The sequence below is a fragment of the Rissa tridactyla genome, chromosome Z (assembly GCF_028500815.1).
Source record: "Rissa tridactyla isolate bRisTri1 chromosome Z, bRisTri1.patW.cur.20221130, whole genome shotgun sequence".
NCBI lineage: Eukaryota > Metazoa > Chordata > Aves > Charadriiformes > Laridae > Rissa > Rissa tridactyla.
In genome coordinates this window covers 42,232,692-42,254,529 of record NC_071497.1, presented here as the reverse complement: position 1 = coordinate 42,254,529, position 21,838 = coordinate 42,232,692, and the positions used below count along the sequence as shown (strand labels likewise).

The window sequence follows — 21,838 nt, the reverse complement described above, 5'->3', positions numbered from 1 at the left end:
CCAAGTGTATGCTTGTTGAAAACAAGTCATTAACTTCTTTTTCTGTAAGAGCCATTGGGAACTTGTCCAGCTTCCTGGGAAGGACTGGTGGGGTTTTATTTTTTTGTTAGCTGGGAGAGGTTTCCCATCTTCCTTACCACATCCAGCTAGCCTGTCCTGGCCTGCTTTAGAAACTTGGGCCAGACTTGAAAAGACATCAGCTAGAGGCATTTATAAGCTGCACATATCTCGTCAGATCTTGGTGTAATTGCTGAGGTGAATCACCTTTGTCTGTTCCTTGTGTATGAATGGATTTCTTTCCTTTTCAATTCCAATAAAAGCAATGGACATCAAGCCTTACAATTTGTTCCTAGTAAGTCAAGCAGATGGTGGGAGGGCTGAATTCCTATTCTGGTAAAAAAAGAAGAAAAGGTTTTGGCTATTGCAAATTAATCATCATTCTGGTTATCTTGTTTTTCACATAGACACTTTCTTGAATTATTGAGTGTTTTAGGAACAACAATGATAGTAACAATGTGCAATTAGTAACATCACATATCCTAGATGATGTAAAAAAAATGTAGATTTGGTTGGTATCAGTAGGGGCGTAGCAGAGTTTCTGGAATTCAAACACGTGCTGGAAATAGAGAATCTGTATTTTAAACTAATGCTTAGAATCAAACTTCTGCCCAAACCAATAGTTGCTGGACATATTACAGAAAAATGTTCAGTCTTTAATAAAATTACTCTTAAGATAAATGGGAACTTTGCACTGTTCTGTAGTGATATCTGTTGCTCTATGAGGCTCTGAATTGGAGCTATAGCTGCTTGTTAAGGGTAAAAAAAATAAAAGGAATCATTTAAGGTGTTCTGAGGAAAGGAAGTTGCTGGCTGTACTCAGATTCTAAAATTAAATTCTGCTGCAGCACATAGTCTTATTTTTGACCTTGTAGGAAGTTGTATTTCTTATTCTTTGGCCAAAACTTAACTCATACACATTTTCCTAAGTGAAGTGATTTGTAATCCTTCTATAAAGGAGCAGATTATCCAAATGTGGCATTTCTATTATTAAAGTGATTGGAAAAAGGAGGAAATACAATCTTTAATTTTATGTGTATTTACCTACAGTAGACTTAAAATGCAAACCATTCTGTTAGCCTCTTTATAAGGCATAAAGTTACTTTTGTTTTGCTTAACCAAATGGCTGAAATGCTGCCAGCAGTATGTCTGGAATGTTATTTACTTGGTCCGTTTCTGCAGTTTTTCTTTGTAGCACTGTACACATGCCACAGTTAGGGGTCATTTACTTACAACTGACCAAAGTAATACCCCTTGAAGCTGCAGTTATTCTTCTCATCAGGGGCCTTATAATAAAAGGTTCATCATGTTCTGCAGCTTCTGTGCTTGCACTTTTCCCCCCATCTCTCCCTCCCATCACTTCTCTTAATCAGAATTGCTTTTGCCAAAGATTTGGAGAGCTGCTGTTTTTTCTTGCTATATTCTCTGTGACTTGATTCCTCTATTAGTGCTTTAATTTCTTATATTGTTTCTTACAATGCCAACTGATTGAAATGTATTAACTTGCTTTGCTGGATAACTATTACTTTTTTATAAGGAGATGGTTATTGAGTATGTTTTTCTGTTTAAATGTGTATCTCATTTTATGGTCTCAGTTCCAGACATTCAACTGGTTGCGAGAAAACTGTGGGTGTTTTAACATTTCCAACGGAAGGGTAGGGCGGGTGGGGAAGCTCTTTGGAATGCTGACGAATAATATTTGACTCCTGGAAATGTCTTAAGGCCATGCGCTCCTGTCCCATGCCTGAAAGGCCAGACTTAGTTTTAAAGACCTGTGTTCTTGAAGGTATTACCATTGTGCTTTATTTCCTTCCTAACTGGCTGGAGTTGAGAAAACAGTTGAAATTCATATTATGGATGCTGAGGGTTAGCGCAGGAGTACTCCGCAGATGGTGGTCTTGGGTTGTGCCCTTGCTACTCCCATCTGTGGCATGATACCCTGTTAATCCCATGTTAGTCAGAGGGCTTAATCCTGCTACTTTCCTAGATTTACTTAATTTCAAAAATTAACTTTTGAGACATTAACGTCTGTGATGTCTATAAGCATAGCAGAAATTGCCTTACAGCAGGACCTGAGTTGGGAACTGCAGTAGCTTGCAATTCAGCATGTTTTCAATAGCAGACCAATAATTTATAGCAGTTTTTTCCTCCAATTCCTTCTTACAGTACTTGAGTCCAAAGCAGAGTAGACACAGATTGGGTTGTTCTCCCCTGTTGTGAAAAGCAGTTATTTAGTGAATATCAAGTCTCCTTCCCACTTCTGTGCTTATGGTTGTTCTCTTTCCTCTGCGTTTGCAGAAATGATCAACTCTTATCATGAAATGGTATCTTTTTAGCTTGTTTTAAGTTTTAACAAGCACACGTGCTTTACTATACATGGGTCTTGTTGCTTTTGGATAGTGATTTGTTTTCTTTATGCAATGTTTCTGCTTTATTTATTTCCAGCTTTGATCATTTAATGGATAAATACTTGCTGCCTATATTCACACCTGCTCATCTTTTATTATTCTGGCTTATATATAAATGCTTCTATTGAAATAAATCAGTCTTGTAATTTGAAAAATATAAAACCTTCGTTTAAGTTACTTCTTACGTGTAATAGCTGCTTGATGGTTGAATACAAAACAACTGCTTGGCACAATTTTAGTTTGATTCTCTTCCAACCAACAATAAAGTACAACCTAATTCTTAAAAATGGCTGAGCTATAAACTACCAGTCATGACCTAGCATGTATATAGTAATAAGAGTCTGACAAGGTTAATAAAGCCTATATATCATTGTGGCCATGCAGTGCATGTTATAACAGGTCAATAACGTATTTTGTCACTCACTCCTATTGTGCAGCCCACACATCATCTTCCTGTCACAGAGTGTACTACCAGGAGGGAGCCATCTCTGTGGAACACGTCTGTGCCATGAAATTGCTCATGCTTGGTTTGGACTGGCCATTGGTGCTCGTGATTGGACTGAAGAGTGGTTAAGTGAAGGTTTTGCCACATTTTTAGAAGATATATTTTGGGCTAGGGCACAACAGGTAAGGTGATGATACATCACTTCTCAATTGTATTATGTGGAAATCAAAATTATATACCCTGCTGTGAATTAGATATAAATTAAAGCTCCTGTCTTATGAAGATAAGCCTTTTAAAATAATATTGTAATTTGCATGCTAATTTGACTTAAAAAAAAATAAAAAATCCTTCCCAATACACAATGAACGCTAATTTTTACAGAGGTAGAGGTCAGTGCAAATGAGAATAGAAACATCTGTTTGTCAACGATGACCTTCCCACAAATGTACTACTCAGTTATTAAAATTCAGCTATCAAACAGTTGCTCTGCATTATTTCCACTTGTATTGTGTTCCTGAAACTGCAACAGTCACCAGAGTCTTACTGAATATAGTGATATTCCTGGTACCTAATGAAAATGGTCTGGTTTTGTCCAGTGGATAGCCAAGAAACGTGCCTCAAAACAAAATCGAAGCTGATGAAATAGGGCACCAGCTCTTCCACTTTTTTTTCTCTTATACAGCCCAGCAGAGTTATCCTCATGTCAGAGGCTTAGAAATCACTGTCTGCCTTAACGTGAGAAGCTCATAAATTGCATGTCAGCTAGTAAAGTGGTTTTCCAATCCAATTCTTACTGTTGTTGTACCTATGCTACTTCAAGCATTTTGTGTGATAGTGGTTTCTTGCTGTGCTTGTGTCAGGCCCTGATTCTGCCCCTTAAGTCTGCAGAGCTCCATCTGTGGAAGAGCAGGTGGGACTGGGAACTGACACTGTAACACTCTTCTGAGCCTCTATTTTATTAATTATCAGGCATATTTATAGCACTGAAAAAACCCAGAATTCCTTGTCACTTACCTTCTGATCCTAAAACTCATTTCTGCCCTTACATTGAGCATCACTCCTTTGCTGTGAGCTGATCACATTAATTCTACACTTCCGTGAGTCCCTTGAAAGCATTTTCATTGTAGTAGACACCTTTCCGTGTAGCTGAATGGAGAGGAGTAGGCAACAATTAACAAAGCCGTTGTTAATTAATAAGGTCAGAAAATTGCTTCCCCCTCCCACCCCTGCCCCGCTTTTTAGAATTATTGAATAGTTTTGGTGTTGTGCGATCCTACAGTTGTAGGATTATGAGTATATTCCGAAGTGCCTGGCAATAATTTCAGTTGTGACTGAAATATTGGTGTAATGCAGCATAATAATGGCTGCTTCTGCTTTCTCCCATCTCTTATATTTTCCCATAATAGAGAAGCATGTATTATTTGTTATTTGTAAGCTGACAACTGGGCATTTATTTCATCAGCATGCATCTCTGTTAATGTTATGTAAATGGGGGAAAATACAACAGGGAGCTTTCCCGAGTGCGGCAGAAGTAATAGGAAAGAGGAGTGAAGTCAGGATACAAAGCAGCTCTTTGCTTTCAAGTTGGGAGGAGTAAAGATGCAACCAAAACTGATATGCCAGGTATCTGTACTGTACATTCAGTTCACTTATTGCCAGTCATGAAAGGGAAAACAGCATGCCCATCTCTCTCCTCAGGCAGAAATATTTAACTGAGTATTGATTTGGTGCACACAGGGAGGCTTCTGTTTTCGTTAGTGCTGCTATTAACTCTCATAGCAGCAACTGTTATTCTTTGGTTTGGGTTTGCTTTTTTAAATCATGGATATGGGTACTGTTTTCTGCATCTTCTGGACATTAAAGGGAAACAAAACAAGTTTCTCTTTCTGATTTTTTTTTTCTGAAAATACTATTGTCTATTAGGAAACAGTAATCAGTGATCTGTGTTTTTTGTATGCTGAGCAGCTGTCGCATGATGAAGTAAAAGGGCAGCAGGAACTGAAAGCTTTACTTCGCTGGCGCCGACTCAGAGATGAGGTGCAGAACTCTGAAGAAGAGCTGCAAGTTTTAAGGTAACAAGATGACAGCATAGTCTTTGCTTTTGCATGTTGTCTCGCTTCTGTTTTCCACCATTTTCTCCCTTCAAAGAATATGCATCCAAATCATCTGATTAAATCCACTGCATTTCCTTATTTCCTTCTGAAGAAAAAAGAAAAGTCAAATTAAATTGACTAGGTTATTCATCTTCTGTATAATGCAATTGTTTTTCTCTTTGTTATAGAAAGCTTTCAAAAACCATGGGATCTAGTTTGATATAAAATGTCTCTAAGCAGTTTACTAGAGCCTCTATTCAGGGAGAAAAAAAAGGCCATTTCCTGAACAAAGTTCACTGTTTGAAGCCAGAACAGATTTATTTTCTGTGGCTGAAGACAAGCACATACAGGAGTATGGTGTCCAACTGCCAAGCTGCATGAAGCTATAAAAAACAAAGGAAAATGCATAACGAACTATATAAATCCAATTTCTCTTTAGAAATTACTAATAATGCTATGTAAACAAGATTTTGTTCTTTAGGTACTAGATGCTGAGCTCAAGGCTCATAGATAAAGACGATAGACCAAAAAAAGATTCATGTTTTTCTAATGATTAATAATCTGGGCTGTTCTGATTGGTGTCTTGGGAATTTCCCATTGTCTTTTATCTTGAGTGGCTGCCTGACATCTCCACTGCTTGTCTCCCCACAGTCTTTGACCAAGAAAAACAAGTTTACTAATCCTAGCTCAAATTAGCCCTATACTGACCAAATCATGGAAGTACAGGGACAGATTCCAAGAGATTATGGAGACCATTCTCCTACCCTGAAATACAGGCAGTATACACAGACATGTTCAGCAGGTTTTTACTAACATGTTCTTAGAAACCTCCAATAAAAAAGTTTCCACGGTACCTAGCTAAGTTGGTTTAGTGTTAACAGTTAAAAATTGCTTCCTAATGCATGTTCAAATACTGTTTATTTCAAACAATGTAGATTTCTTCTTTTCTTTCACCAAGTGGAAGTGAAGGACAAAATTATCTCCATCTTCTATATAATCAACTTTTAAATGTTTTTGGAAGACTGTTGCCATTTCGTTCATTTCGAGGTCTTCCCTTCTTTTTGTGCTTTCCCAGTAGGACCTAAAAGCCTTTTATATTTGGGCACTACATGCTGTTCACCAACATAGAAGCTCCTCTCTATGGCCTCATGTCAAATGTGTCAGCAACTGCACAACCGTAGTGTTTCATTGATCTGTTTTACTTCATGTTTATTGATGAATTGTGTATCCTTCGTGTAAGCAGAACCAGTGAAGTTACACATTGGCAAGTGTGTAGTTTGATGATAGGCGTAAATACAGAAGCAAGCCTTGTCACTAGCTGTTATACAGCTGCTACCAACACAACTACTCATTGACAGACACTGGAGATTTGTTTGTTTGTTTTAAAATAAATTATTTTTAGGAACTTTAGTTCTTGTGATATGAGGCTTATTTGGATGGATGTTCTCCATTTTCAACATTATGGAATCAAATTTGTCATCTTTTGCATTAATTATGTAGTTGTTACTTTTAATAAAATGTGTATGTGGTGTAGATTTTTAAAATCATTTTTCTAAGGGCCAAAATATCCATTGTAGTTCGAAACTCAGGAAGGATTGATTTATCTTGAAATGGAAACTGAAGCTTTCTATTGACTTCCACAGTTATTAGACATAAGTCTCTGTAATAAGCATGCTGCTCAGCTTTTGCATAGTGGTATTCTCAATGCTAATACAAAAATGACAAATCGTTTCTTGTTTGAAAATGTGCCTCTAATTTAAGGATTTTCCACTGGTTTCAGTCAGATACAAATGTTCTCTACTGGTTTTGTGACATGGACTTGAATAGGTTCTCTCTTTGCGTGTTTACTGGTTTTTTTCTTTTCTTCTTCTTTCTGAAAGTATGTCCATGTGCTTTCTGGAGTTGGTGTATGAGAGAAAAATTCAGTCATGGCATTACACTGGATTTTCAGTCTGTACTGAAGATTGTGCTGGTTCAGGCATGTGTTACTATACAAGGATATTAAAAAATGATAACTGTTGCATCTTGACAATTATGTCAGGAAGAAAAAAATCACACAACCCACTCCTCCTAAGCATAAACTTATTTTTCAATTAATTTTTTGTTCCGTGCTGTACAATCCTGTGATTTTCTGTGTTTTCTCCTGACAGCAGGAAAACCCTGCCCAAAACTTGTCAGCTGATCCTATTAACTTTTTGATCCAGCAAATGAACGCCTGTTCAGATGAGCTGAAAGCCACCCAGCAAACTGATCATCAGCATGATGTTTCTTCTTATTATGGATATTTGATATTATGTTATAGTAGCAGCTCATAAGCTACCTGTGAAAAAAGAAGTCAGGTATGAAAGAAGTAGGTAACTGTATTTTTAGCAAGCAGCAGCTCTGAAAGGCAGCACCAGCAAATCTTAGTACTGAAGAAGGAATTTGTGGCACTGTAGTGGTCATACAGGGTAAGACTTCAGACAGAATCCTGTGTATTTTCTCAGAGTTTGCAGCAAACCTGCAAGCATAAAAGCACCTGTGGAATATGTCCTGGCACTCATTCTGCTGGAAAGCGTTAACACCAGCACTCTCATCCAGCCTCTCATGTTATGAAAGCAAAGAAGACTAGAGAAGTCTATTTAATTCTGTGGAATAAATCTGGTGTTGAGATTATTTCATGTCCTGGCCCTTATGAGCGAGCTCTAGCTTGCGATTCTTCTTTAAGACAAACCAGTGTTGATATCTAACTCTAAATTTGTCTCCGAGTTCCACTTGAGTCAAGTCCTTTTCCCTCCTGAAGCAACGCTTTCTGACTGCTCTGAAGGTGTTTAAAGAGTTTTATTCTATCACGCTGATAGGAAATGTGCCTTTCATATGGTGTCTCATGCTCTGCTTAGGTTTTCATGATTACCTAGTGCAGATGAAACCTATCCTGGTTTCATCTGGGAAAGAGTTAATTTTCTTTCTAGTGATTGCTGTGAAAGGAATGTCAATAATGCCTATTGGTTTTAGTTGTTGCTAAGTGATATGTACAGTATCCAAAGACTTTTTTTAGCTTCCCATGGAAGAATAGACAGAACGATGGAATGGTCAGTGAAATATTCCATGCCATAGACATCACACTCAATATATGAAGGGGGGGCGGGAATCCGCAGTCACTGCTCGTGACAGTACCAATTCACTGTGCAGTGAGAGTGATCCATGTCATTATTATTGTTATTATTACTGTTATTTTTCCTTTTCTGTTATTGTTTCTATTAAACTGTCTTTATCTCAACACACAAGCTTTTTCTCCCTTTCCCCTCCTTCTTTTTTTGTTGTTTTCCTCTTCCCCTCCCCACCTTTTCTTGGAGGGGAAAAAATGTGGGATGATCAAGCAGCTGCATGGTTCCAGTTGCTGGCTGGGGTTAAACTACAACACCATCAGAGAATTTAATTACCGATGACTTCCTGGTGAATTGTACTTTTGCTTTGTTCAATGTACTTCTCTGCCCGGCAAATAAAAAGCATCATCTTTTGCTTCCTTCAGAATTTGTCAGTATCTAAAATGTGCCAGGTAGCAGCGTGAGTATCTTGAATCAGCTAGCCTTTAGCATTACGCCTAGCTTCATCCACTAGGTTAGATGCCAGGTTTTGTAGGTCAGGGTAATAAACTTTCAGTCTCTACCTTCAATGTGTTGTAAATATATTAAGCATTGCTTTAAAAGAGCGTGCTGAGAACAGCAGAGAACAGGGCAACTTTCTGAATATTGACACACTTTTGCTGACATTATTAGGGGCAGAAGAAAAGTCTTCAGTACCATCATCCAGATGGGATACTGCTTTCTAGTCACCTCCTAGGATCTACACGGGCACAAAGCTGGAGGAGGAAGCAAAGAAGTATGGGACGTATTTCAGTTTAGTGTGGACCCTGTAGCCTGCGCTCAAACTCCATTTTTCAGAGTGTATAAACTGGGCTATTTATTAAGAGAGAAATGAAGCAGTTTTGGCTTTTTATATACTCAGAGAACAATGAAAAGTTGCTTACAGAACGCCATCGGGCCTCCTTCTGGGAGACTGATCCAGAATGGAAATAGGTGGACCTCTGCTCTCCTATGGTGGGTCTGCAATGATTACATTGTCTTGAAGAACTGGAGTTACCATAGGATGAGAAATCAGTTATTGATCTCCTCCTTTCAATGCTGAAGGAAGATGTTCCTTGAAAGAAAATATGAACTATAGCATGGTAAAGGACTGTGTTAGGAGCATTGTAAAATTGAATCTGCATTTTGTTTTTCTATTTTATTTCAAAAGATTTTACTGTGTGGAGTTCATGTGCACAAGTCCTGAACATAGTGCCTAAAGGGTGAAAAAAACAGCTTAGCACTCTGAACAAACCTCTAATGATTACACAGATATAAAAAAAAAGGAAAAATGTTTTCCTCAAAGCAGGCATAGATATGAACAAAATTTGATTACAAGGATTAGCTCGTGAGAAGTGTATGAGTGATGTGATTTGAAGAATCCTGCACTGCTGTGGCCTGTGTTGCCCCTATTCTATAGAAGTGAGGAGAAAGATGTTTGGTTTCCAAGACCGCCCATTTCAAAATCCACACTTAGAATTGGAGAGGGTGTTTTCAGTCACAGGGTTAGGCTCCTAGACAGGAGTCTGTTTTCAGACCACTGTTATCTGGGATGTTTTCTGGGTGGAAGGAAAAAGCTAGAGGGCTCTTCAGTACTATGCCTGGGAAAGTCCTGCTTACAAATGAAGAAAAAATGTTTGCATAGCTTCTCTTTAGTTTCACTCTGTGCTCATAAGTGCCTAGAAGTCCTCCACACTTTACTACTGTAGATTTGTGGCATACCAGATGCTGTATTACATTTTAAAATCAGGCAGTGAAGTAGGTTTATTCTTGACATTATCATCTGCAAACCCCAAACCTCTGTGTGTGTGAAAAGTGTTCTCTTTTAAACCTTCAACTACTTTTCTACGAACCCCGAAGAGCAAAATGAAAAATAGAACATTATTTCTTCTGCAGTGTACTGCATGCAGATGAAAGAGGTTATTCTTGCAAGTATAGTCATGTAAGCTGTTAAGCCAATGTTCAGGTATAAGAAGTCTCTAGTTGAACATAATGACTGCAATATACTTCCCTTTGCCTTTGCCTTTGCCTTTGCCTTTGCCTTTGCTTTCCCGTTCCCCTTCCCCTTCTTTCCCTTTGTCCTGTCTTCTCTTTCTTTTTCTTTCCCTTTCCCTTCCCTTTCCCTGCTCTTTCCCTACCTTTCCTTTACCCTTTTCTCCCCTCCGCTCCCCTCCCCTTAAAATGACTTTTGGGGTTTGTTTCTCTTTGTTCATAATGTGTCTGCACTGTAGAATGGCATGCAAAGTGAAAAGAGTACACCAGCTTAGTGATGGGTTTCATTTGTACCCCAGCTGTCTGGTCAGCTATGTACAAAATTGCATTAGAAGTATGAAATTAATTTGTGTGTCTGGCTAAGCCAAGTTATTTACTTAGGATAAAGAAAAAGACTGAACAAGTCACAGGTGTCTGAAGTTACTGTGCCTTTCATGATGCTTTCAACTATGAGAATGTGTAATGTACGAGTTATTTTGCTTTCCAAGACAATCGTGTTTTACCATTTTAGGCCCAAAAAGGAAAGCACAGGAGAACTGACTGAGTCTGGAGCATCCGTTGTCAAATATGGTCTTAAAGCAGAAAAAACCTTCATGCAAGTTCACTATTTGAAGGTGAGTGTTGTCAGCTGACTTTTATTGAAATTGCTTTACTAATATGATAAAAACTTCTTTCTTCTAGACATCAGCAAATTCATAGCATCCTATTTGTTTCTGGCTTAATTTGTTGCAGGGTTATTTCCTTTTGCGGTCTCTGGCAAGGATCATAGGAGAGGCTTCGTACCTTACATCTTTACGAAAATTTGTCCATAAGTTCCATGGGCAGCTTGTTCTTTCTCAGGTACTGTACTTGAGGTTGTTCCGCACTTTCTGAAAAAAACAAATGACGTAAACGTCCAGTTCGACCGTCTAAATCTCCAATTCTGGTTGTGATGAAAAGAGAGAGGCAATTGTAACTTGGCAATATTGTTGAAATTTCTACTTGCTAGAGGGCAGAACATTTTTTTCAGGGTGATACATAAATCAAACACCCTGATAGTATCTGATAATGTAAACAATGGGTGATTTATTTTTTCTTAAACTGGATGCTTTGAAAGGTAAGTGTTCATAGGTGCTGATGTTCTCAAAGATAGAGTCATTTACTGTAGTGGAATTGTCCCCTGGAGTCTTAGGTCATGGGTTTTGGTTGTGATCAGTCAGTCTTTCCCTGATACCTCTCTCTTTATTGACAGAGAGGAAACACAGAGTAGGAATCTAACTGAAAACTTCTATAAATTGTAACAGTGCGTACACATTGTATTTCTAACTTTATTTCCTTCTTCTCTGCATGCTGCATCATTCAACGCTTATAATTTCACAGTCTTTCTTATGAGGATGGTCACTTTCTCATCATCAGAGTAATATCTACATCACTCTGTGACACAGTATTACAGTCTCGTCACAGCCTCTGTATAGGTTTCGTCATCATGGTCCATACTCCCATGCTTTCTAAAGCATTTTGTTACTGAAGTATTAATCTACCAGGGATGTTTAAGATGTGCTGCTTCTTTCTTTCAGTAGACTTTCTCTGAGAGTGATACCATGCAGTGGCAGCCCACTCTGAAGAGCACTTTTTCTTATAGAACACGATTTCTTCTGAATTGGTGAAGGCTTGGTTGTAAAAAATAATGTCGAATTAGGAATTGGAATCTGCCCTCCGTAAGTCCAACTGCATATATTAATCACTTGAACTACAGACTTAGCTTGTTCTCTTCCTGGCATAAATGGTGTATAATTGTTCCATGCAAAGCGGAACAGCTCCAAAAGGAAAGACTGAGCATGTCATTCCACAGTATATTGTACCATCTGTTATGTAAAGAACCAAACTGGGGTTATAAATAGAAATTCACCTCCGCATATATCTTTATGGAAAAGTTCTGTAACCACTGACTGTAGCATTAAAAGGGGTACTGTCTTGTCCTCCAGTGTTTTCTTTTGAGAAGGGAATCATAAAATAATAGAATAGTTAGGGTTGGAAGTTACCTTAAAAGGTCATCTAGTCCACCCTCCCCTGCAACAGGCAGGGACATCTTCAACTAGATCAGGTTGCTCAGAGCCCCGTCTAACCTGACCTTGAATATTTCCAGGGATGGGGCATCTGCCACCTCTCTGGGCAACCTGTGCCAGTGTTTCATCACCCTCATTGTAAGAAATTTCTTCCTTATATATAGTCTTTTAATTTATATGTAACCAGTTGCTGGCTCATGTCCAGCTTTTCGTCTACCAGTACCCCCAAGTCCTTCTTGGCAGGGCTGCTCTCAATCCCGTCATCCCCCAGCCTATATTGATAGTGGGGGTTGCCCTGATACAGGTACAGATACCCTGCACTTGGCTTTATTGAATCTCATGAGGTTCATACACGCCCACTTCTTGAGCTTGTCCAGGTCCCTCTGGATGGCATCCCATCCTTCAGGTGTGTCAACCACACCCCTCAGCTTGGTGTCATTGGCAAAGTCGCTGAGGGTGCACACGATCCCAGTATGTCATTGATGAAGATATTGAACAGTACTGGTCCTAGTACAGACCCCTGACAGACACCCTTGTCACCAATGTCCATCTGGATGTTGAGCCATTGACCACTACCCTCTGGATGCAACCATTCAACCAATTCCTCATCCACTGAACAGTCCACCCTGTTCCATATCTCTCCAATTTAGAGAGAAAGATGTTGTGGGGGACCATGTCAAAGGCCTTGCAGAAATCCAGACATCAGTAGCTGTTCCCATGTCCACTGATGTAGTCACTCCATCCTATCACTTCATCATAGAAGTCCACGTGGTTGGTCAGGCAGGACTTGCCCTTGGTGAAGCCATGCTGATTGACTTGAATCTTACATGTGCTTTAACATAGCTTCTAGGAGGATTTGTTCCATCATCTTCCCAGGAAAAGAGGTGAGGCTGTGTAGTTCCCAGGGTCCTCCTTTCTATGTTTTTTAAAAATGGGTGCAATTATTTCCCTTTTTCCAGTCACCAGGGGCTTCACCTGTCTGCTATGACTTCTCAAATATCATGGAGGGTGGCTTGGTAACTAGATTAGCCAATTCCAATTCCCTCAGTCTCTGGGATGCATCTTTTCAGGTCCCATTGTCTTCTGTATGTTCACATTCCTCAGGTGATCGCAAACCTGATCTTCTTTTACAGTTGGAGGGACTTTGCTCCCCCGGTCCCTGACTAACTGTCCATCCACTCGAGAGGCATGGGAAGAGAGTTTGCCACTGAAGACCGAGGCAAAAAAGTTCACAGAATCATAGAATCATAGAATTGCTGAGGTTGGAAGGGACCTTTAAGATCATCGAGTCCAACCTTTAACCTACCCTGACAAAAGCCACTTCTAAACCATGTCCCCCAGTGCCCCATCTACCCTTTTTTTAAACACCTCCAGGGATGGTGAATCCATTACCTCCTTGGGCAGCCTATTCCAATGTTTAATAACCCTTTCAGTGAAACAATGTTTCCTAATATCCAATCTAAACCTCCCCTGACGTAACTTGAACCCGTTTCCTCTTGTCCTATCACTTGTCACCAGGGAGAAGAGGTCAGCCCCCATCTTTCTACAACCTCCTTTCAGGTAGTTGTACAGGGTGATAAGGTCTCCCCTCAGCCTCCTCTTCTCCAAGCTAAACAACCCCAGCTCCCTCAGTCGTTCTTCATAAGGTTTGTCCTCCAGACCCCTCACCAGCTTTGTAGCCCTTCTCTGGACACGCTCCAACACCTCAATGTCCCTCTTGTAGCGAGGGCCCAAAACTGAACGCAGTACTCGAGGTGGGGCCTCACCAGTGCCGGGTACAGGGGGATGATCACTTCCCTAGTCTGGCTCACCACACTATTCCTGATACAGGCTAGGATGCTGTTGGCCTTCTTGGCCACCTGGGCACACTGCTGGCTCATATCCAGCCGCCTGTCAACCAACACCCCCAGGTCCTTTTCTGCCGGGCTGCTTTCGAGCCACTCTGCCCCAAGCCTGTAGCGCTGCATGGGGTTGTTGTGACCCAAGTGCAGGATCTGGCACTTGGCCTTGTTGAACCTCATACCATTGGTCTCAGCCCATCGGTCCAGCCTGTCCAGATCCCTCTGCAGAGCCAACCTACCCTCGAGCAGATCAACACACCTGCCCAGCTTAGTGTCATCTGCGAACTTACTGAGGGTGCATTCGATCCCTTCATCCAGATCATTGTTAAAGATATTAAAGAGAACTGGCCCCAGCACCGAGCCCTGGGGGACACCACTTGTGACCGGACACCAACTGGATTTAACTCCATTTACCACCACTCTCTGGGCACAGCCATCCAGCCAGTTTTTACCCAGCGAAGAGTACACCTGTCCAGGCCATGGGCAGCCAGTTTCTCCAGGAGAATGCTGTGGGAAACAGTGTCAAAAGCTTTGCAAAAATCCAAGTAGATAACATCCACAGCTTTTCCCTCATCCACTAAGTGGGTCACCTTATCATAGAAGGATATTAGGTTTGATAGGCATGACCTGCCCTTCACAAACCCATGCTGACTGGGCCTGATCACCCTGTTCTCCTGCATGTGCTGTGTAATGGCACTGAGGATGATCTGTTCCATGACCTTCCCAGGCACCGAGGTCAGACTGACTGGCCTGTAGTTCCCCGGATCCTCCTTCCGGCCCTTCTTGTGGATGGGTGTCACATTTGCCAGCCTCCAGTCAGCTGGGACCTCCCCGGTTGTCCAGGACTGCTCATAAATGATGCAAAGTGGCCTGGCAAGCACTTTCCCAAGTTGTTGAGTACCTCGGCCTTCTCCTTGTCTGTTGTTACCAGTTTGCCAGTCTTTCTTATTGGGGGAGTATGCTTTCTTTGACCTTCCTTTTCTCAGGGACATACCTGTAGAGGCCCTTATTATTCTTTGCATCCCTTGCCAACTTCAGCTGCAGCTGCACCTTGGCCTTCCTGACCCCATTCCTACACAACCAGGCATCATCCCTATACTCTTCCCAGCATACCTGTCCCTGCTTCCAGTGCCTGTGCATCCCATTATTTAAAAACCCCAAATTGTAGCAGTGACACCTGTTTCTTCCAGTGTTGCTGCCCGCAAGCGTGAGAGGGAAAAATAACCTGTGTTCCAGATCCCCTTACCAACCGTCCCAAAGCCCTGAAGTATCTTTTGATCCCCCTTGGACTATGCGTTGTGGCTTCATTGCCACCCACATGGAGGAGCAGCAATGGGTGATAATCCAAGGGCTGTACCAGGCTAGGAAGTTTTCTAGTGATGTCCTTAACCTCAGCCCCAGGTAGGTTACAGACTTCCCTAAGAGGAGGATCTGGCCAGCATATTGGACACTTTGTTCTCCTCAGAAGGGTGTCGTCTACAACTATAACCCATCTTTTCTTCCTTGTGGAGGTGGTCGTTATACAGGGAATAGGCGTTGCTGACCTTGGCAGCACCTGTGGTGAAGATAGACTGTCACCTACATCATCATCCATTGATGGGCCTTCCACACCCAGAGGCTTGTACCTGTTGTACAGAGGCACTTGGGAAGGCGGGGTGGGCAAGGAGGGGGCTCACCTGCTGCCCTAAGTGTGGACTTGCCTCCATTCACTCCTCTCCTTTAAGCTACTGCCTTCAACCTCTCAGGGGGAGGATACAGGATCTCCCCCTTGCTCTTGGGTTTTTCCTAGTGGTTGTTTCCATTTCTGTCTCAGGGAGGGCAGAATATGGTTCCACTGGTATCTCTTTCTTGGACTGCCTGCTGCTGGAATGACATAGCTCTCTGAACCCAAAGTTCTAGGGAATCCTGTCATTGGTGATGAATCCTGCTTGAGACATGGCACTACAGCTTGCTGCTTTGGTAATGCTGTGAAAACAACCATTCATGGGGGTGTCTGTGAACCAGGTCACTGAACTCATCCTGGAACAAAAAGCACAACATGACAAATACTTGGCATCATTAGAAGAGCAGTGTGATGTGAGCGAGGGGCAGGGGAAGAGAGACAAGGGGTGTGAGTGAATTTCTGAAACCAGTTTTTTTGCTGAAGTCTGTCTTTTCTGGAGTTATGGTTGAAATCTTTGAGGGCGTTCAGGAGGCTGATAAATGTCTCCTTGCAACCCAGAGTAAGCCTCTGATTTTGAGGGAATGGGATCCGACACTTTCCTGTTTCTTGCAGCCACAGTGATTCTTTGCTCGTGTGTGTGCTGTTTTGAATCTCTCTTACGGTGGGAGCTGTATGCCCATGTATCTTACAAATAGCTCACAGACCTGTGGATTCTTTCATATGTGAAGTCACCCAGGAGACAGGCATAGTAGCTCTACTGCAGCAGCTCTGCCCTGTGGAGGAACGTTTCGGGTGTTAAAGGAGTTAAGGTTTCCACTGCTGCAGCTGTTTCCTGTACCATGTTACTGAGACCCTGAACAGTTATGTTTGACATAGTGTGGAAAATGCCAGTGACTATATAAGCCTTGTCTACATTATGGTGTTCAAAATCATAAATATGACGCTTCACTATTACACAGCTGGAAACTTTTACAAAATAACAGAAATCATGAAACTGCTACAAACAAAAAACAGCCCAGTGTTGTAATCTAGTGGTAAGAAAGGTGCTCACATTTTGGTGAGAAAAAGCTAGGTGGTTGCTCCTGGTTGATGTGAGATGAGTTGTGTCAGTAGACTGTTTAAATGCTGCAAAATATCTTAGTGCATCGTAATATTAGTCATGATAGCTAGATTGCATTGCAATTGAACTACCCATCTGCTAGAGACTTTGCCCTTTGTCCAGTACTCTGCTATGAAATGTCAATCTGTAGCTTATCTAACTCCAGTCTCATAAGGTGGAACACTATGTGTTGTTTCTGCACCCAGAAACAACCATTTTGGTTATTAGAAAAAAAATTGTTTAGTGTTTTTAATTATTCAAGCAAGAGTAAGTGGTGCTTTTATTTCAGGTTTCTTGGGCTACTTTTTATTTGAATATGTGCATATGTCCATAGCTATGTGCTTAATGTATGTTGGAAAAAGATACTTTTCTTCATTTGAAGACACTTGATTTGGTAGAGAAAGAGCTGTGTACTATATAATGTATTTTGTGTGCTTTGTGTGCTTTTACCTTCTTTCACAGCAGCCTAAATCCAGCTCCCATTCAAGTTGCTGGGAGGAGAATTTTAACACCATTTTGTTGTTTGGACACTATGTTAAAAACGCAAAGGGAATAGGGCTACATCCATTTGTAAATGCATTTACTTTCTTTGTAAGAAATCTTAAAGATTGTATTTATGTCGGTGTCTCGTATAGGTGGATAAGCAATCATAGCAGGAATTACAAATGCGGAGGCAATGAAGTCAAGTTAGTACAAAGTTTATTATTCAAGTTCCTCCTTCAACAAATGTGCTGTCAGTGTTTAAATGAATAAAAGATTTAAAATAAATAGAGGTGCAAATGGTAAGTTTAAATATCATGGTGTTGTACTTTCTCCTTGTCCAAAATAATTGTAAAAGTTCCCAGGTTTAGGGATTGTGGGGATGAGGGAAAGTAAAACCGGTGAAAATAATTGCCCATGTTCTCAATACTAGTCTTGTTTTCAGTGGTGTTTGTAGTATTTTCCCTAGATGGGAGCCGCAGGTGCAAGGAAATGACTTCAGATGTGAAACATTAATCAGTTTGCCTTTTTCCTTCATTTTGATTGCGTGCTCAGTACATTTTTAATAGTAGTTTTTGTTTATTTTAGTTGAGTTAGCAACAGACGAGGAAAGCAAGTCTGGAATCTTCGAGAAGGATTTAAAAAAAATCTTCCATTTTTCTTTCTGTGAGAGAATTCACTTACTAACTACTTTGAATGTACTTTTTACAGAATGAATGGAGCGTTACTGACTATAAATAAATAGAAGGGAGTACAAACTGCTGATATTCCTAACACAGTTAAAGCTGTTGTTCAGTTTGATATTGAAATAAGAACACCTTGGGAATTTAATTGTTTGCAGACTTTAATTTTCATGTAACTCTGTCTGCTATAATAATAACCCAAGGTCTGTGGTGTTCATCCATCTGATAGAGTTGTAATTTGCTATAGTAAAATGACAGTCGAGGAGGCAGCACTTCAAAAAAAATCATAATTTATGCTATTCTTTAAAGTTTTAAAGGCAGATGTATGGATCCAAGCCCACCGTGTATGTACCTATGTCAACATGTTCCTGCACACCGATTTGCATGTGCACATACCGTTATCATCATTTTATAAAATCGGTATCTGCACACAGAAATTGCCATTCAACTATTTATTAGCTTGTAGAACTCTTGTAACCAGAACTGGAAGTCTAAGCATGCAGAGTGCTTGTATTTCGATGTTTCAACCTCTAGAATCTTTTTGTTAGGTAAAAGTTTAACTAAAAATTTGTCTCTGCAGTTTGGCCCCAGCTGTTCCATGCCTACTGACCTTTAAGCTTGAGAGAACAACTGTTGACATCAGTGGGGCATGGTGTGGATTCTGGCGCTGTCACGTCCGCAGCAGCCTTTAAGACAGGGGTTTTGCTTTCTACAGTTTCATGTGCTTGGATAACAGAAATAGACGGGTCCATTTTACAGTTTGTTTCCTGTTCCAATACTTGCATGAATGAACATATTCCTACTTCTTTTTTAGCTCTCCACCATGCAGCCTTCATCCACTTTCCTTATACGTATGCATTGTGAGACAACTTTAAATTACTACATGATCACAGTCCTTTTATTATTTTTTTTTTCCAAAGACCTTTTCCCCTTCATGTAGAATAGGTGTTGCTCTCAGATGAAGCAGCTGCTTGGTATTTTGTTCTCTGTTGATTGTTTGTAGGCCCTTTATTTACCATGTGGTATGCTTTTCTTTCTGTTCAACTTTTTAAGTGTAAGGCAATAAAAAAGACTTCTTTACTAGGTCGGACGTTTTAACCTGAGACTAACTGTGTTTAAAATGCTTATGTATGTGACAATTGATGAATGTATGGGCCTGTTAGTTACATTACACATTTTGACAACCCATTGTGTTCGTGTATAAAAATCTGACTAGCTTTAGGCTGTATCTCTATTTCAGTACAATTATCTTGAAAGAAGGAATGTATGAAATATTGTGTGTGAAGTATAAGTAAGCCTAGGTTCGTAGAAGTCATTAACATAGTATAAGGCAAGGGTTTTTTTCGTGAGAAGACTTTTTGTTTCTTTTTTCTGATTTCTTAAAACTTTTTTCATAATTATATAAGATAAACTGTGTATTTTAAAGGACAGAGAGATCAGAATGAAGTAGAGCTAGAAGTGGAACTGGAGAAGAAAGCAGAGAGTAGTGAAGCTAAGAGAAGCACAGATGTTTTACAATCATGTATAATACAGATGAGTGATTAAAAAGTCAGTTAACGTGTCACACATTTTAATGGCTGACAGTATAGTTGTATAAAAAAACCCATCTATCTTTTGGTATCATTTATCTCAAGTATAAAGATCTTAAAAGAAGCAGTAAGTTTTACACGTACAATTGTCTTCTAGCAGGGAAGTGACCCATATATCTGAAAATGTCTTGGCTCTTTCTGATAGTGTACACAAACCCTTCCCATAGCTGCTGAACTTGCTAAATCTTGAGCCTCAGTCTTCAGCTGTGGAATATCTTTTTGCATTTCCCCTTCTGTTACAGTAGTCTCTCACTCCTCTGCTGACCTTAAGTTTCTGTTTATGCTTACCTTCCATTTAGCATCTTTCAAACTTAAAATTGCATGATGGCTTGTTATGTGATATCGTTTGATAGGAAAAAAGATAAATTCTTTAATTCTGACCAGAGCAAACTGACAAGGGAGCACTCCCAAAGCATCTGGATTTATTAATGCTGAATCACACACAGATCCAGCTTTTGTGTGATTTAGTGAGATGTATTTTAAATAATCAGTCAAATGCGTCTTACATGATTTTCTGCTGAATAGTCTTAAAAAGAAGTCCAAAGAACGATTGAGGGCTCTATGTAGAACCATTGATACATAACAGATATAGTTCCTCATCTTTTTCTTAGGTATGTATGTGTGTTATTAAGTGTTTATACATATAAAACAGAAGAAATCTGTGTTTAATTCAAATTTTTAGGCAGTGGAATATTTGGTATTTTTAGGGGACAGTGAGAATTTGTGTAACTTCTGAAGAAAGTAAAACATTGCAAGTGAGTTTGAGACAATATAGGCTCTGGTGTCAAAGCATTAAGAGAAGATGTGTTAAGAGAAGATGTGTTCACTTCCCTGCCTGGGGTCTACTTTGAACCTTCCTGGCAATAAGGTAAGGAGGAATGCCAGCACTTTGTTCAGTGAATTAAGTGACAGTCAACATGCTTTCTCCAACTTGGTCCCTGAATGGACTTACCTGCTCTGAGGTGTTTTGACATGTAGAAAGATGTTTTCTGTGAAAGACTTGGGGCTCTGACAGAAACCCTTTTGCTAATATGGCTGGGGTGATTTAAGACTTTTTTCCCTTAGCTATTCACACTGTACCTAATAGGACAAATTCAGTCTTGTTAGTATGGACAGTTTACCAAGATCGGTGTGTGTGAAAGCACTAGACTGTGAATTTGGACGGTTCAGGCTTCTGCTGCTGTGCTACACAGGCACAATAACCCCAGTTATCCCCAGAAATGCTGGCGAAGGGACATCTGGGGGACTGGTATCACCTTAAATAGCCACAAGGAGATTTACCAGAAATCCTCGTCACATCCTCATATGGGCTTGTTTGCCACAATAGTTGGTCATTTTTCTTTAGGGAATTGCTAGTGATCTGAATGCAGTTCATTGGCACGGGGTAAATGGGCAACCATTTCTGCTTTTGACTGGAGCTAGTCAGTGGCTCCATTGCCTGGGGCTTAAACTGTTAAGCTGTCTGGCTTATGATTGCTGCCTGATAATAGAACATATAGTTAGCAAGTCTTGCTTACTCGTGGTAGGATGTTAGCATCTTTGGAGGGGCATTCTGGGCTTGTTACCAAAAGAATTTCAGCATGTTGCTGATTTTGTTAAATAAAAGCCTGGAAGGTGACTGCAGAGGGAATTACAAATAAACAGGATCCCAGGAAGGGTGCTCATTATTTATTTTTCCACCCAAAAGGGACAAAGTTTACCATTTAGCTATGTCATTTATAAACTGCATAATTGATAGGGATAGTTCAACTTTGAGTGTGTAAGTTCCATAAGGAATTGGATGTAAGTGCATTTGGAGATTATTTGTTGCCAACTGAATGTCCTTTTAGATGTATCACTTTTAGTCACAAAATCTCCACTGCTCTTAACTGAAAGTATATAGAGTATTTGAAATATCTAGATTTGAGTTTTTCATAAAGAGGATATAATTTGTCTTAATATTCCGTGTTCTTTATTTAATATCAACATGTCTGATCAGAGAGAGGTATCTGTCTTCTGCCCCAAAGCAGTTCAAGAGTAGAAACATGCTGGTTATTTCTCAAGACAAAATTGGAGTAATAATAGAGCATCTTTAGTCATGAAATAAAAGGTCTTCTAAACCTATATCTGTCTAGATACTGCTTCAAGTAGCCTTCATTCCTAGGGTTCTCAAAATTACTTCTCTCTACCTACTTCTCAGTCATTGGATCCTCACTCTTTGCCTTTGACTCAGACACGTTACATGCATTAACAGAGCAAAGAAAAATTCTCCTTGGTCTCCCTTCACAGTCTGTATCCAGATTCGATCTGCTCGACAGCAGCCCAGAGTTACAGTTGTGATTAAAATTGTTGGCTTCAGT

General features: G+C 40.2%; 1 protein-coding gene across 11 annotated transcripts in view; it reads left to right on the top strand.

Annotated features, from left to right (window-relative positions):
* The window catches only part of AOPEP (aminopeptidase O (putative)), a 213,204-nt gene that overhangs the window by 80,538 nt on the left and 110,828 nt on the right, over positions 1-21,838 (top strand). For all 11 annotated transcript variants that reach the window (XR_008463670.1, XR_008463668.1, XR_008463667.1 and 8 more), the window contains 4 exons: positions 2,903-3,092; positions 4,876-4,982; positions 10,611-10,713; positions 10,832-10,939. Coding sequence is in view for 7 of the 11 variants with exons in the window: in XM_054184649.1 (XP_054040624.1) it covers positions 2,903-3,092; positions 4,876-4,982; positions 10,611-10,713; positions 10,832-10,939 (508 nt within the window). In the remaining 4 variants the exon portion in view is untranslated. The remainder of the gene's footprint in view (positions 1-2,902; positions 3,093-4,875; positions 4,983-10,610; positions 10,714-10,831; positions 10,940-21,838) is intronic.